Here is a 15,841-nt window from a genome sequence, read left to right as displayed (position 1 = left end):
AGGACGGTCCATAGAAAAATCCACCAACTGAGAGCTTCAGCACCCTTGCACTCTTTCTCCAGCCTCTAAGCATCCCTCCTCCTCCTCTGCAGACGGGGATGTAGCTTCGGCTACTGGGCTCAAATAACTGCACCTGTTCCCACGTGGGACGGACAACACTCACGCTGTTGGCACCTCAGGGGGTTGCAGCAGGTCAAGAGTTTGCTGGAGTGTCAGTGTCACTGTTGATAACAGGCAGGAAGGGGGCAGGTTCCTACCCACGCCCTGCCTGAGCCCCATGCCGTGCCCACAGGTGACCATCACGGTCCTGGACGAGAACGACAACAGCCCCCAGTTTGACATCACCTCCGACTCCTCCGTGAGCGTGGCGGAGGACAGTGCGGTCGGCAAGCAGGTGGCCGTGGTCCTGGCCCGTGACCCGGATGCAGGCAGCAACGGGCAGGTAGGGAGGCTGGCGCAGCAGGTTTGGGGCTGCCCATAAGGCTGTGGTAGTGTTTGTGGTAGACACTGAGGCAGAAATTCCTCCACCGGTGTCTTCCCAACCCCTTGCCCTCATCTGCATCCCTGCGAGAGCAAACTCTGGTCATTGATGCCAACAGTTTTGGGAGTGTTTCTGCAGTGGGTACCGGCACTTCCTGGTTGAGGTGTGCCTGCAGGAGAGGAAAAGCATCATTCTTGGGCTGTCTGGGGCAAAGAGCTCTGCGGGACATGTGTCAAAAGGAGCTCGGCAATCTAAAAGCCAGCTGCGGCCTCTCCCACCACGGGGAGCTGCAGCGAAGCCCTTGGCAGGCTGAGCAGGAAGCTCTCTGACATTTGTTATTTTCTTTACCACGCAGACAGGCATTAAGGAGGTCCCGTTACCCTTAATACCAAAAATTGCTAGCATCATAGGAGGGCTGTGGATGAGAACGGGGTTGGCCCATGGGTGTTTGTTTTGGGGTGGCTGCAATAAGCCGGCACAACCATGGACCCCAGCACATTGGACCTTTTAAAATGCTCAGAGACTTCCCGAGGTGATGCTGGGTTTACTATTGTAGGGTCGCCTTTCTCTCCTTTCTCCTCACAGCATCACATTGCCTGCCCTGTTTTTCTTTCCTGGTGATGTTTCCAGGTGACTTTCTCACTGATATCGGGGAACATTGGCCGGGCTTTCGAGATCCGTACCACCAACAACACCTATGGCGAGGTGTTTGTGGCACAGCTGCTGGACCGGGAGCTGCTGGATCACTACACCTTACGGGTAAGCACCAAACCACCCCGCTTACCTCCTTGGGCTTCTTCTGGTTTGAGCATCGAGGCTGTTTTCTTGGGGCTGTGAGCTTAAAAATAGTATTTTTTGAAAAATCCATCCCCCAACCACAGATCCAAGCCTCGGACGGCGGTGTGCCCCCCCGGAGGAAGGAGCACACTCTGCGAGTGAACATCCTCGATGTCAATGACAACCCCCCCATCATCGACAGCCCCTTCGGCTACAACGTGAGCGTGAGCGAGGTGAGCACCCAGCCCTGCTCCTCTCCTTTCATCCTCCCAAGGTGAGGTTTGACCACAAGGCAGGTGGGGACAATGGAGTTGTCCCCACCTGCCTTGTGGTCAGTCCTCACCTTGGATGATTTAAGGGTTGCTGGCCCCTTGCAAACCTCCCCTTGGGTGATTTAAGGGTTGCTGGCCCCTTGCAAGCCCTCACCTGTGATGGCCTCCTAGTTTGGGGCTAGGAGAGAGTTCTGCAGGCAACTTAAGCCCATGAGGCTGCAGGGACCAGCAGGAAGGAGAAGTGGCTACACACCCATGGAAATGCCACCAAAGTGACACAAGAGGCGGCGCGGTGCAGAATAGGAATTGCTTTCAGGAAGCAGCTCAGCAAGAGCTAGATAATTAAGCAATAAAACACAATCAGGCGTGAGAAAAGCCAACTTATTTCCTGACAGTTTAATTCCTGGACCGGGGGGTTCTCAATTTGATGATAAAAAATGAAATATGAGTAATAGCCAGTGACACTTAGCTGTGAGGAAGTGCTGCTCATGATTAACAGCTTCGCATTAAAGTTATTGCCCTGTTAGGATTTTCTTATCTATTTAATACATGTTCAGAGCTGGTTGAAGAACAGAATTTCTGTTTTGATTTTCCCCGTAATGGGACTATCCAAAAATAATTAGCCGAGCTCTGAGTCCATTACACAGCCTTCACCTTTGCACACCCACTGGTTTTTACACTCTTTCAGGCTGTGCCAGCCTAGAAAGAGCCTAATGTGCAGCTTTCTGTGGCAGGGAATCAAACTGGTTCATTACAACAAATGCATAAGGAAAAAGTGCAATTTCGGCGTGCAGTGGCAGCTGGCTTTGGCAACTTAACAGCAAATGTCGCCTGTTAGTTTTATTCCATTTCTTTTTAAAAACTAATGTAGGAAACACATTTAATTTCAGAGTTTCAAACCAAAAAAGATCGGAGCACTCAAGCAAAGGACAGAGCCTTGCATTGCTAAGCCTGTGGCTGATTCTCAGCTGAGCTATGAGTGGCAGGATGAGTAGCCTTGGTTTATTTTTTGCACGAAAATGCATCTATTAATAAAACATTGTTTGCAATAAGTGCTGCAAAAACGGCATCCAGGAGCTGGTGAAGGAAAGCAGCTTCCTGCTTGGTTGCTGGGTGTTGGGGCAGCGAGTTTGGAGCTTCAAGCACCGAAATGCCTGGAAAAACCTCACTTTACATTAGAATTATATTTTTAATCTTATTAATTATGTATTTTATGTGCTATGAGGTGCATGTGATTTATGTCGTGTACCTGTGCTGCTCACGCCCCTGTCTCACCCTGCAGAATGTTGGCGGTGGCACGGCAGTGGCCCAAGTACGCGCCACCGACCGGGATGTCGGCCTCAACAGCGTCCTGTCCTACTACATCACCCACGGGAACGAGGACCTGACCTTCCGCATGGACCGCATCACTGGCGAGATCGCCACCCGGCCCTCCCCACCGGACCGCGAGCGGCAGAGCTTCTATAGCCTGGTGGTCACCGTCGAGGACGAGGGCAACCCCTCCTTGTCGGTGAGCCACCAAAATGTGCTTTTCGGGGGGGAGGATGGAGCTGGGCAGCACTGCGGGAGCGAGCTTAGCATTGAGGTGTCAAGCATGGCAGGGGCGAACAGGCACAGGGCATGATGTTTCGGTGACCAAGCCATTTGGGTTATGACTCAGGGTCCAAATCTGCTGAGTACAGGTTTGATTCAGAGCCTCCTTCGGCACCTGGTCCTGCAGGACCCTCTCTTGCAGTCGTTCGGGGAGCTGCCATCTCCCATCTGTAAATGCCAAAAATATCAAGACCATCCCAATGGGCAAGCATGCTGGTGGGTGCAGGAGTTGTCCTGCCCGCCGGCTCCTCACGCTCTGAGTCTGAAAGGTCTTGGGATGTTGCTCTCACTCACCTCAGGGCAGGAGGTGGCTGGAGCAGCCGCTGAACCACGGTTCAGCTCACCATGGACCAATGCGTGTCTGATCTGATGCTTGCAAATGAGATGAGCTCCAGTAATTAACACTACAGCCGTTGCGGTCCCCGCCGTGTGAGATTTGGGCAGCTCTTTAGTCACATTGCTGCCGTCCAGAGTGCCATGCATTTGGGGGCTGATACGAGACCCCGTCCATCATCCTTTGGTCTGGGAAGACGGCCGCTTTGCTTTTTAGCTACCAGTGTGCAGGAGTGCCCAGCAGGGTACCTGCATTTGCTGCAGCCTGACTTCTCTCCCTTGCATCTTCCCCACTCCATGAATAGCAAGTTCCAGTATTTGTGCCTTTAAGGAGGACTCTGGTGTGGAAGAGTCAAAAAAGGAAATAACATTTGGGGCATTTTCCAGCCCTGAGTCCCTCCTAACCCCACCGCTCTGTGGGGAGGTGTGCAAGTGCCTGCGTGCACAAAGCAAGCGTAAATTGTGAGGTGGGGAGGCATGACACCCTGCACGACACCCTGCCATCCTTCCTCTCCCCCACCTCTACCTGCTATCTCTCAACATCTCTCTGATCTGCCGGCACAGCTCTCACTGCAAAGCCCTGCTCTACATTTTGAGGAAACAGGTTGCAACCAGCAGTGCAAACTGTGGCTTGCAACTCTCGCTTCAGGCTTTGCACTCTCAACTCCTCCCTCCCGGGTAGTTCACACGCCTGCTTGTACATCACCATCTTTTTCTTAAGCCAGGCTGCCACTGTGGCCTAAATCTAGGCAAGTCTCTTCCTCCAAAATGAGAGAAGGCAGCTTCGTGTAACTGCAGCACCCGATGCCGCCAGCTCCTCCTGGATGGGTTGCCATCACCCTGGCACCCTGGGAGCATCTCTGATGCTGCCGTGGTGAGGAATTCTGTGCACTGGGCTGGCAAATCCCATTGCCATGGCAATGCCCTCTTCCCTTCCCGGTACCGGAGAAGACAACTGACACAGCTTATCACTTCACGCTGCCAAAGCGGTGTCCCAGCAACCTTGCTTGTCCTCAGGGTTTCTGCCGCGTGGCCACCACGTCACTGGTGCAAGTTATGCCAGCAACAACAATCAAAATGCCGCCATGCTGAAGCAAAACAAAGCATCCAGTGACCCGATTCCTGAGCGGAGAGAAGAGTTTCAGCCCTTTTTGGAGCTTGAGGACGCTTAGGTCTTGTGAAAGGCTGTCCCACATGTCTCTCAGTGACTGCTGGCCTCGTGCCTGGGTGATGAAACGATGTCTGTCGGGAGTTTGTCACCCACCAGAAACTTTAATTTCACAAGTAAGTCTAGGCTGATGCAATGATGCACAAAAAGGGATTGTTGTTTGTAATTTGTATGTCCCTCAATGTGCTTCAAGATTTGGCCTTCTGAGTATGGGAGAGGCAGAGGAGGCAGAGCTGGGAGAGGACTTGGAAGTCCCGTGGTGATCTGTGGTACCTAGGACAGCAAGGGTGCATGGAAGACTGGCCATCCTCTTGGGAGCTGGAAATGCAGGGGCAAAAGGGTAAAATGGTGATGATAAAAGGAAAGCATTTACCCAAAAAAGCATTGCAGGAAAGAAAAGCTTCACAAGCTGGTGAGCTGCAACTGCAAAGTCTTGGTGTCCTTGCATGGGAATTGCAGGAGTGACCCGGGCTGTGTCCGACCCTGGTGCAAGCCTGCAGCTGCACCTCCCCTAGGGCTGGCCTTGCTCCAGAGTCTTTGGGATGCTTCCTGCAGCAGAAGGAAGGATGTCTGCCCAAGAGAACTGCGGCACCCACATGCACTGGAGCAAGGCTCCTCCTGGCACCCACAGACCTGGGCACCGGCGGCTGCAGCAAGGCAGGGCGGATCGGCAAAGCCGCTCCTCACCGTCCAGATGCCTATCTCGCAGCCGCCCCCAGCCAGGGCTGCTTCAGCCTCTGCAGTTTCTGTTCCCCTCCGCCTGCTCTGAAACAAGAGTTCAGGTGAAGCGCTGCGGCTCCTCGCTCTCCCATCAGCGAAGCCCCGAGTGCTGATGCAGCGGAAAACAGCCAGCAGCAGGGCGCCAGCTCAATGTGCGTTCCCAAACCAGGCGCTTGCAAGAGCTGGTGGGACCCGGCAAGGTCCGTGAGGGCATGAGCATCTCGCTGGGTCACCTTCACCATAAGCATCCTGCCCAAAGGTGCAGTGCCTTGCCATCTTCTCCACCAGTGGTGGGGGCCAAGGTGGGGTGCCAGCACCCAGCATGCCAGGGCTCCTGCTCCAGCATGTGTGGAAGGCTGGGTAGCCATCACCTCGTTCCCCTAAAAGTCTTTAGTTTTTCCTTCTGGCGAGCTTTCCAGGTGGGAAACGGTCCCTGATGCCACGCAGTGCGCCGATGTACCACACCAGTGCCTCTGGCAGAGGATGTGGCTGCTCAGCTCACCTCTGCCTGCCCACCGCACATGCCTGCGGCACAGGGCATCCCAAAAAATGGGATTCCTGCAGCACAGAGAGAAACCTGTTTCCAACAAAGCTTTATTCTGTCATCAAACAGTGCATTCGTTAGCAAACAGAGAGGCTCGGAGAGGGTTTCAAAGCGGTTAGGACCGCTGGCAGGCAAATCCCCCACGTGCTTTTCCAGCTGCAGCTGCTGGGACGGGGAGAGGGAAGTGCCAGAGGCATTGGGCAAGCTTCCCCAGCAAAGCCGGGAAAGGGGCTGAGCTGTGGGTGGCAATAAAGCAGGAGTCCCGTGCTCAGGAAGTTACATACATGGTGGGGGCGTTGGTGCTGGCTTCTCCTTTATCCCTCTGCCTGTGGCTGGACCATCTTGAAGTTGCTCTTGCTGAAGCCAGCGCCGGATTAATCAAATCCTGCAGCGGGCCAGGGTGTCCCCGGCCCGTTGCAGAGGCAAACGCTGTTTCCTCCAGCCACGTAGTGTGAAAATTCAGCGTGCTGCCGGGGATGCTCTGCCCGGGCACGCTGCCTGGTGCGGCTATTGCTCAGGTCTGACGCTGTTTTGGTATGACTAATGTTTATGTTTGTCTAGTGGCAATTTTTCCCCACTTTACAACAAAAACAGAAGCAAGAGAAAGAAATCAAACACACCCTTCAAGTAACAGTGTCTACCGCAAGGTTTTATCTCCTCACCAGGGGCTGAGTCACGCTGGAGCCAGACCCATGGCTTCTTTTGGATAAGTGATGCCGGGGTGCTGCATTCAGACGGAGGATGCTGTGAGGCCACCCGCATCCCCCAGGGCATCGCAGGGTCCTCTGGCATGGCTGAAGGCAGTGGCCCTGGGGACGGCTGCTCTGGCCGTGCTGGCCCCAGGAGGATGGGGGGAAGCCAGCCGGAGCATTTCCCACCGCCCGCTGCGTGTTCCCGTGCCTCCACCTCTCCGGGGGGGCTCTTGGCCACGTCACAGGAACATCTTCCAACACCCTCCAGATGAACTTCCTAATTTACAGGCATTTAAAAAAAAAACCAAAACAAACAAAACCCATAAACATCCTTTTTTTCTTTTAATCAGCACTGATAATGAAACAAACAGAAAGATAAATTCCCCTGATCCCAAGCCAAGGATAAAATTGCAGCAGAAATAAGACTCCTCCCAACACGTGTCCAGCTGAAAACGCAGCAGCCTCGCAAGTCCGTGGCTATCTCAAAAGGCTGGTGGGGAAGGAGGGCTCCGTCAGTGGCAGGGAGCCTCTCCCTTTCCTGTTTTGCAAAGAAAAAGGTAGTACAAGGTTGGCCGGTGACCCTGTTTTGTCTCATGGTGGATAAAGTACTTTACCATCCGTTCCCGGAGAGGATGTTCAGTCAAAGATGCAGAAACAGGTTGATGTTGCAGAGCTTAAACCCCTGGCAATAAGTTAAATCCTCAGGGAGGTTTGCAGGTGCAGGTTGTCCTTCCTTCCCCGCATCCCCAATTTTCAGCTAGTCCGTAAAACGTGAGCAGTACACAGCCTTGCTCTTCTCCATAGAAATAGGTAGTTAAAAACTGAAATCTGGGCAAGAGAGGTTCACTTCCAACCCCAGGGCAGAGCCAGAACAGGAGATGAGGGCAGGTCTCCTGCACTCAGCTTCATTTTTTAAGGCTTTGCTGCCCATGGCCATGCTGTCCTCCCAGGGGGTCTCGGCTGGGCGAGCATGGTGCGATGGCTGCCTGGCCTCTCCCAGATGCAGCTGGAGGATGTGGTTTCCTCCGGGGTCTTTAGGCTTTCAAGGAATTTGGTGAGTCAGGAACAGGATCTGGAAAAGGGCAGACCAGGGGTATTAGTCTGGCTTGTAGCTGCGGGGACATGCTTTGGGAAGCAGCCAAACTCTTCTTTCATTGACTGCACTGGAAGGAGAAGCCTTGGGTCCTTCCCATCTTCAAAGCCCTGGGACTTGATATCCCACATAATGCAAAGTTTGCAGACGATATTTAAACCCCCCTTTCCCATTCACCCTCCTGGCTGCCTCTTTCCTTCCCATCCCTCCCGCAGCGGTCCCCATGGGGGCTCGGCATCGCCAGTCACTCACCCAGTGTTGGGAAGAAGCAGTCCCCAGGGCCGGGGGGGGACAGGGGGGTGCCAGGCTCGGAGAGCAGGTGCCGGCCAGACTCAGAGGGCTGCCGGCTGGCCATGTAGGAGAGCTGGGGTCGGGGCCACGGCTCTGTGCTTGCCGAGGGGACCGCCTCAAAGACAGGGTTTTCGATGCCCTGGGTGCTGCTGCGGGAGAGGAGAGGGTGTGAGGGGTGAGGATTTGCATTTTTATTTCAGGAGCCTTTTTTATCCCCGGGGTTTTGGCTGAGCGCTGGGAACAACCAAGCAGGGCAGGGAGCAGGTTCAGGCGGTGTCACCTCAGCTGAGAGCAAGTGGGGAGCCTGGCACGGGGGGGAAAGTTTAGCCAAAAGGCATGATGGTTTCGAGCTCTCCTGGGGTGGAGGGAGAGCGTGCCTTTGGCACAGGCAAAAAGAAAGGAGGCACTTCCCACTCGGAGGGAGGGAAGAAAAACAGTGGCTGCCCGGAAAGGGGCAGGACATCACAGGTGGGTGCTACCAGCATCCCCCTTGCTCTGCCCAGCGAGGATACACTCTGGCTTCAAGGGGAGGGGAAGAGAGGACAAGACCCTTGCAGGGTCCAGGATGCAGGCAGAGGGGGTGTAAGGAGGTCAGGGGAGCTGGAAGCACATGGGTTTCCTCACCTCTCCATTCTGACGAGCTCATGGGCACCTGCCAAAGACAAAATGGTTGGTGTGCGCGCTGGCAGCATGATGCCCAGCATCAAACCCCGACCCACTGCCAGCGCTGTTTTCCTCCTCTTCCTCTGCATTCCTCCCTCCCTTTCTCCCTTCTTCAGCATCAGCCTCTTCTTTGCTCCCAAACCTCCCTTTCCGCAACCCCGCCGCCTGCAACCTCCTGCCTTGTTTACTCCCCAGCCCGGCCTCCTCCCACATTGAAACCCCAGGCTCCGAAGAAGGGGGAAGGAGGCACTTCTGCCGGCACGGGGCAAGGCGAGGCACAGCTGCAGTGCCTGGGCTGCAGCCTGGCCCTGCTCGTGCCCGGATGCGCCCACCACTTGCCCGGGACGCCTTCCCGGGGCTGTGCAAAACGCCACCCCAGAATTTGGCTGCCTCTGCATTTGTCTGGGCAGCACCCTGTTATTTATTTCCTCATCCCCTTTGCCATAGTCGCAGCAGATCCCACAGCCCATGCTACTCAGGTGTGCTGGATGGCTGCATGGCGAGGATCTCCAGCCAAGACAGACGAGTTTTGGCCCAGATCATGCCAATGGAAAGCACCTGGTGGAAATAACCTGTAGCTAAGCCGATCCGGCTTATTTTCTCTTCCAATGCCAGTAACAACCTGTGCTTCTCTGGAGGCACCCCAGAAGCAAGTCCCCCTGGGTTTTGCCTTCCTTCTTGGGTCAAATAGCATCCAGGTGATGCTTTGCAGCACAGGGGGGGGAGCTGCACCCCAGCCATGGCAAAATGGGTGCATGAAGGCACATGGCCAGTCTTTTTGGCCGCAAACGGATGTCAAAAGCGCAGTTCCCGTTCTCGTGGCTGGCATCGTGCCCACTGCTGCTGCAAAAACCACTTCTCCAAAGGGTTTGCTCAGAGCCGCACAGCCACCCACCGAGCTCGGTGAGAGAAACCGCAGGGCCCCTGGCTTGCCCAAGGCCTGATGAAATGGCTCTGCCAGTTAAGGTGGTGCCCCTTTCTGCTTAATTACTGAAATCACTAGGAGCCGAGCAGCCGGCTGCACCTTGGCACTGCCTGGTTTTCTAGGGCTGGGGCAGTGGGGAGAGAGGTGGCTTGCTGCAGTCCTATTGCCATAGAAATGTAAGGGGTCTTTTTAAAGACGGGGGGAGCAAAAGCACAAATAATGCTTTTTCAATCACTCAGGAGGCAAAGGTGCTATTCTGGCTGTGCGGTGGAGGCAGGGATGAGTAAATGAGCTGGCTCTCGCAGTGGATGGGGAGGAAAGCGCTCAGCAGCAAGGGGGCCTGGCAGCATCTTTGCCATCTCCGTGTCCCCAGCACGCTCCCAGGGTGTCTTGCAGGCATCGCAGGTCCCTCTCCTACCTCACACTCCTCACCGCAGCCTGCAGGCACACGCGGCCCTTCCCAGGACCGCTTTGCAGGAGGCACCTGGCAGGGACCTGTCTTTGGGCCACCTTACACGGTGCCCATAGGACTCAGGGCAGCCAAACCCACTGACCCCAGCGGGACACGTTCCATCCCATAAAGGCCATGCCAACGCAGCCCGGGATATGAGATGGGTGTTCCCGCCGGCAGCTGGCGAGGGGAGGGTACGTACGTCTGCTGCTGACAGCTTGTCTCTGCTTGTAAATCAGGAGCAAGATGAGGGGCAGGCAGAGGATGCCCACAGTGCAGGCACCCGTTGCCAGTGCAGCAGCCGTGATATCTGCAACAGAAGAGGGCAGAGCTGGAGCAGGTAGCGGGGAGGGTTCACCTTGCATTTCCTTGGTTTCCTGAAGCCGTACCAGAAGCACAGGGCAACACTGGCATTGCCCCACGCCTGACTCAATGCGGCTCCCGCACACACAGGTGGTCCTCTCCTAACGGGATTCATGCTGGGATGCATTGCCCATTGCAGAGATAAGCTCTGAGGCATTGGTTTAGGACCTTGACCAAAGGAGGTCAATTTGCTGGAGGACACCTCAAGGTCTTTCTTTGGTCTTCTAGATATGAGGAGAGAAGCCCTGATAAAGCCCTCTGAAGTCAGCAGAAAGGCTCCCCAGAAATGCTGGCAGCCTGCGGGCATGTCTGTGGCCATCAAGGTCCATGTGGGACGGCTTGTGGCAGGGTCAAGGGCTGCCTAAATCAAGGGCAGGTTCAGCTCAAGCCCTCCTCTCCAGTGCATCCGTCTGGGGAAGCAGCCTCTTGCTTCAGCGTGTGTGGGGTTTTTTTGGGTGGGCGTCCCCTTTTCTTTTTTGCCTGGCAGGACAGGCTGTCCCAGCATGTGGGACTGAGGGTTTGAGACAGAAAGCACTACTCGTGGGGAGGGTGGTGCATTTTCCCATGGCTGGGCTGGCCCCAGCCGTGCTGCAAACCAATTCTAGCAGTATTTGCCTGTTTAGCAGCCAGCAAAGGGGGGTAGACAGAGCAACCCACAGAGAAACCACCTGCATAGCGAAGTGTGGGCACCTCCAGCGTCTAGACACAGCGCCAGAGGAGCCTCATGTTGTCTGAGCGCTCAAGCAAGATTTGGGTTTCCCCTGCTAGAGCATCTCTGCTCAGGGCAAGGTGGCATGGGCTCGGGATGGCAGCAGGGTGTTGCAAAGAGCTTCCTGCAACTCTTTGCCTTTCTGTCTGTTCCCATCTGCTAGTGGCAGTGGCCGCTAAATCCCCAATCATGTTTTGGGGGGGGGGGCTCAGGTGCTTTATAACCACAGGGTGAATGATCTCCATGGGCTTCAAGACAGTCATGTCCAGGCAATGTGGAAACATGGGCCAAAGGAGGCTCTCCTCAGCCTGAGGACATGCCTGTCAGATGCACCCCGTGGGGACAGCCTCGGAAATCACCCGCCCAAACCCTGACTGTGAAGTTGCATCTGGACATCCATGTGTTTATAGCAAGCGGCCATCCCTAGGGAAATACACAGGCCAGGATGATGAGCAGTGCATTGGCGAGAGGGGCGTTTTCCCTTTACCTTTGCTCGTGGCAGTGTGAAACGTGCAGTTTTGAAGCCCTCTGCCTGCGGAGGAGAAAAGAAAAACATATTAGATCTCACAGGATTCATTCAGGTACCACAGAGCTCCCACACCTGCTAGCTGCGCTTGTCTTTGCTCACCGGTACTGAGAAAATCAGCCCAGAGCATCCCAAAAGCAAGAGTTTAATCCCAGGAAGCTTACACTGAGATTCCTGCCATGACACCCTTTTACCCTCGTGGCAGCAGGGCCCATCCCTGGCCATGCAGCCTCTTTTTTTGGTCTAAAAGTATCCTAACACTGCAAATCAAGGGCAGGAGATGGCCTCCCCTCCCGCTTGTGCCTCCTTGGGCAGCTCTCCCTGCTGGGCCGCTGCCCCAAGGTTATCTACAGCCCCTGCATCCTGAGCATTGCCTGCAGCCCTCACTTGGGCTTCGACCGCCAGCCAGCTCCTTTTATGTTGAGGTTTGTTTTCCTCTCTTCCAGAAAGAGGTTGAAGAAGATCAGTGAAACTATGTAGCATGGATTTTATTCCATTCCAGCCTCTTGATTTTTTTTTTTTTTAATGTTCCAATGCTCTCTGGCCCCAATTCAAACCTTCAACATCTGCTGTTCTTTGACTCTTGCAAACATGGCTCGGGCTTTCAGCATCAGCACACGCTGCCTCCCCAGCCCTGATGCTGCACCCCGGCATCCCCCACCAGCCCTTATCTGCCACCTTGCCCTGACACACTGCAGCATGGATGCAGGACTGGCAGGGGCTCCCCTTGCCCCCCCTCACCTTGCTGGATCTGCAGCTCCACGAAGCCATGAGCGAACCGCAGGGTGTGGGGCCTGCCGTGCTCCCACCTGACCTCCCTGGCGTAGCAGCAGTAATGCCCACTGTCCTGCAGCGTCAGGTTCATCACCACAATGTGAAAGGCACCATGGTGGTCGGGGACAAGCTCCACCCCGTGATGGCTGGCTTGGCCCCCGAGGGGGGATTTTTGGGTGCTGTTGCCCAGCGGCTCGTGGTGCCTGCCCAGGTCGTGGTGCAGCTCCTTCTCGGTGATGTTGCGGATGTGCTTCTTCTCGGAGCAGCTCTGGTCACCATTGCTGCTGAAGTACCAGGTTTTGTAGAGGAGGTCGTGGCGGTCAGCAAGGGGACCGCTGATCCGGCAGGTTAGGGTGACATTCTGGCCCTCGGGGCAGACGCAGAGCGAGTACGGGGTGGTGATCAGGAAAGCTGCCAGCCCTCCTGCGGGGGAGAAGGAACAGCGGCTGAGTTAGACCCTACAGCCCTCGGTTTACCCTGAGTTCATAGCAAAAGGGGATCCCTGCCCAAACAAGCACTGCAAACCCCACCACCGATGTTGGCAGAGGGGCAGCTAGGGGCTGCAGAGAGCAATCAGAAAGCATGAACACTAGCCTGCAGGCAGAGGGAAAAAAGCCTTCACCATGTCCTTATGGCAAGAAAAACTGACGAGCTCCCCATATCCCAAGAGAAAGGAGATGGGAAGCACAGCCTGAGCACTTCGCTTGTTCTGTAGCAACATCCCAGGAGGGCCGGGAGCACAACTTCACCCTAGAAATAATCCCTGGAGGAGAGGCATGCTTTAAATATAGCTGAGCATCAGCTTATAATAGCAGCAGGGAGGCAGAAGTTTGCCCAGGGCTGGCAGAGCAGGGCGGTGTGGGGCAGGGAGGTGGGGGTCTGCCCCAGATGCCTGCTTACGGGACACCAGACCTCAGCAAAGCGGGGCAGCAGGGTATGGCTTGCAAATGAGGAAATACAAGTGCTGCTGAGCCGGCTGCAAATAAAAAGGAGAAAAAAATAAAAATAAAATAGCTAGGAGGAGCCTGTGCCCCCTGAGATCCGGCAGGGAGTGGGTCCCACCCTGCTTGTTTTTCAGCCCCTGGGGAGGAGAAGGGGGAACTGGCCAACGCCAACTGCGAGGATCTGCTTGAAAATGAGAACAATTTTCAGAAAGAAATCCCTGACTGCTGCCGGCTGCAAAACACATAGTGGGAGGCCTGGCAGAGGCACAGGAGCATGTCGGGAGGGACAGAGGGAAGCAGAGGAGCATACCGCAGAGTTACTGGTCCCGTCCCAGCATGCCAGTGGAGGGTACCGGTGGGTAAGGGGAGCTGTACATGAGGGGAGAGAAAAGAGCAAATATGGGGGAGTCTTTGGTGCTCTGGACCCAGCACCGCTTTGTGTTTGCAGAAGTGCAAATGTCACCTTCGAAAGCTAAAGAAAAAGCAGATTCTGGGTTCATTTTCCTTAAATTATTGAGAAAAGGAGGTTCCTGGGGCTGGTTTGCAACAGAGAAGATGATATGAAGACAAGATGTTCTTTTATTTTGGTAACATCCTGTTATGCGATTAGCTCCGCCACTGTTTCGCTTTGAGGTTTTTCACTTGCTATACAGAGCGGGCGTCAATCACAGGCAGGGTGTGCTGCGCCTGCCCGCAAGCCATCCAGCCAGGCAAGAGGCTCCCCATTGCCGGGCTGCCCGGAGAGCATCCTCCTCCGTGCAGGGTCACCACCGTCACCACCCCGACACGGGGCTCCGCTTGAGAGAGCGAAAGCGAAAACGTCCCCCATGCCTTCCACCCCTCATGGTTATTTATGGCTTTTAGGATAATGGTGATCTCTAAGCCCCCTAAGAACAGCCATGAAACCCCCGAGTCCCAGCAGCCTGCCTGAGGGTGCTTTGCAGGGAGAGGGGGGTTTGGGGAGGGGATCTGCCCCATTGGACCCCTCTGATCTGCAACACGTGGTGCCGAGGAGTCCCTCAGAGCCGGGAATGGCGTGACCTTTGCCGAACCACTCCGGTTAATCACTCTGGTTTCCTGCAGGCACCTCAGCCTGCTCCCCATGGTGTGTGCAGCAGCACATCCCTGGGGCCACTCTGGGGTGGAGGTTTGTGTGGTCTGAGCTCAACACTGCCCCATTTCTGCTTGTTTTCAAGCCCCGGCTGCTCCCCGTCCTCAGATGCTGCTGGGGCCGGGATGCATAGCCAGGCTGGCTGGGTTTTGACACGCAGTGGAGCGGGTGCCCCCACCTCCTTGCCAGCACTCCGAGCACAAAAGGCACCTCAGATGTGTTTATCGATACCTGCTGCAACGGGAAGTGCCCCATTCACATCAGGGGTCCCCCGGGAGCCAGGGGAAGGGAAGCCAGGGCTCTATTGGAGGAAGCCACACTTCCAACACCTTGCAAAAGTATCTGCAGGAGTCTTTGTTTTCCACACACCCCCTCAAATAAAACGGGGCTGTCCCGCTCATCCACACACAGTTTGCAAAGCCATGCCTTACTAAACCATCCAGCCTCCACCCCCAGGGCTTGATGGGAACCGTCTGTGTGGAAAGTCAACACAGCCCACGCTTTCAGCAGCAGCGCCCAGCCGTGGGGAGGGGCAGAGGTTACCACGTGTGCGAAGCTTTCGGCATTACCAACTTCCCTTCTTTCTCCCGAGCAGGGGAAGGCTTCCAAAAGCCAGCGAGCAGAGGAGAAAACAGCTGGGGAGGAGAGCTGGCGAGGCACAGCGTGCCCCGTGGCAGTGCCAGGGAGGTTGTTGTTCCCTCCCCAAGACGTAACGAGGCTTTAAAGCCGTGCTAGATGCCAGATGGTGCCCGGAGGAAACAACTTCTGTTGGTGTCTTTACACTAAAGCTCATGGATCTTAATCTTTCCTGGGTGCTGTGGGCTTCTTCCATGCCCAGACCCCAGGTTTGGCTCCATCCCATCCCGCTCGGACCATTTCCTTTGAAGTCAGTGCTGCTGGCAAATGCCAAAATAAAGCCAGATGCCCAACTCCGCGCAGCTCCAGCCAAGAGAGCCGGGGGAGCACTGGACCTGTTGAGGTCCAAGATGAGAGCTGTCGTCTTCTCACCATCTGGTAAAGACCAAGGAGGCCTCAAGCGGGTGCCAAAAGTGCCCCTCTTCCTCTTTGGCACCTCAGTAGCTTTGGCGGTGTGGCACAGAGCCCATTGCAGCACTGGTGCATCCCCGGTGCCAGCACCGCTGCCTAGCTTGAAACCTGGGAGCTCTTCTTTCAGAGAAAACAAAATGTGAAAAAGAAAAGTGCTAAAGCTGAGGAGCCTGTGCTGCTTTGCCAACAAACGGCTTAAATAAAACAGGATTTCATGTAAAATTCTGGGTCTGTGAGCAAAAGCCTCTCCTGGTTGCTTCTCCTAACTTTGGTCCCCCACTATGGCAAGCAGGTGTTTGATTTACACTCCTGTGACTTACAGAAGTGATTTCCACATCATGTCACCTCTTTCCACTCCAGGGGA

At 55.2% G+C, this 15,841-nt stretch overlaps 2 protein-coding genes across 3 annotated transcripts in view; one reads left to right on the top strand and one right to left on the bottom strand.

The window, feature by feature from the left end:
• Window positions 1–277: 277 nt before the first annotated feature.
• LOC143160297 (cadherin-23-like) overlaps window positions 278–15,841 on the top strand; it is a gene marked incomplete at its 3' end in the record, with an annotated part of 24,529 nt that continues 8,965 nt past the window's right edge. The window contains exons 1-4 of the mRNA XM_076338023.1: window positions 278–442; window positions 1,112–1,240; window positions 1,363–1,491; window positions 2,813–3,040. Coding sequence (XP_076194138.1) covers window positions 278–442; window positions 1,112–1,240; window positions 1,363–1,491; window positions 2,813–3,040 — 651 coding nt within the window. The remainder of the gene's footprint in view (window positions 443–1,111; window positions 1,241–1,362; window positions 1,492–2,812; window positions 3,041–15,841) is intronic.
• The window catches only part of VSIR (V-set immunoregulatory receptor), a 10,928-nt gene continuing 1,990 nt past the window's right edge, over window positions 6,904–15,841 (bottom strand). The window contains exons 2-7 of one of the 2 annotated variants that reach the window (XM_076339416.1): window positions 12,343–12,798; window positions 11,563–11,607; window positions 10,206–10,313; window positions 8,589–8,616; window positions 7,926–8,113; window positions 6,904–7,652 (exon numbers count right to left, since the gene is read on the bottom strand). In XM_076339416.1, the coding sequence (XP_076195531.1) occupies window positions 7,615–7,652; window positions 7,926–8,113; window positions 8,589–8,616; window positions 10,206–10,313; window positions 11,563–11,607; window positions 12,343–12,798 (863 nt within the window). In that variant the 3' untranslated portion in view covers window positions 6,904–7,614. The remainder of the gene's footprint in view (window positions 7,653–7,925; window positions 8,114–8,588; window positions 8,617–10,205; window positions 10,314–11,562; window positions 11,608–12,342; window positions 12,799–15,841) is intronic. The other variant, XM_076339418.1, reaches the window with a different exon arrangement.

Source organism: Aptenodytes patagonicus, chromosome 5 (assembly GCF_965638725.1).
Source record: "Aptenodytes patagonicus chromosome 5, bAptPat1.pri.cur, whole genome shotgun sequence".
Lineage (NCBI taxonomy): Eukaryota > Metazoa > Chordata > Aves > Sphenisciformes > Spheniscidae > Aptenodytes > Aptenodytes patagonicus.
The sequence above is the reverse complement of the archived record's forward strand: the minus strand, read 5'-3'. Positions and strand labels throughout refer to the sequence as shown.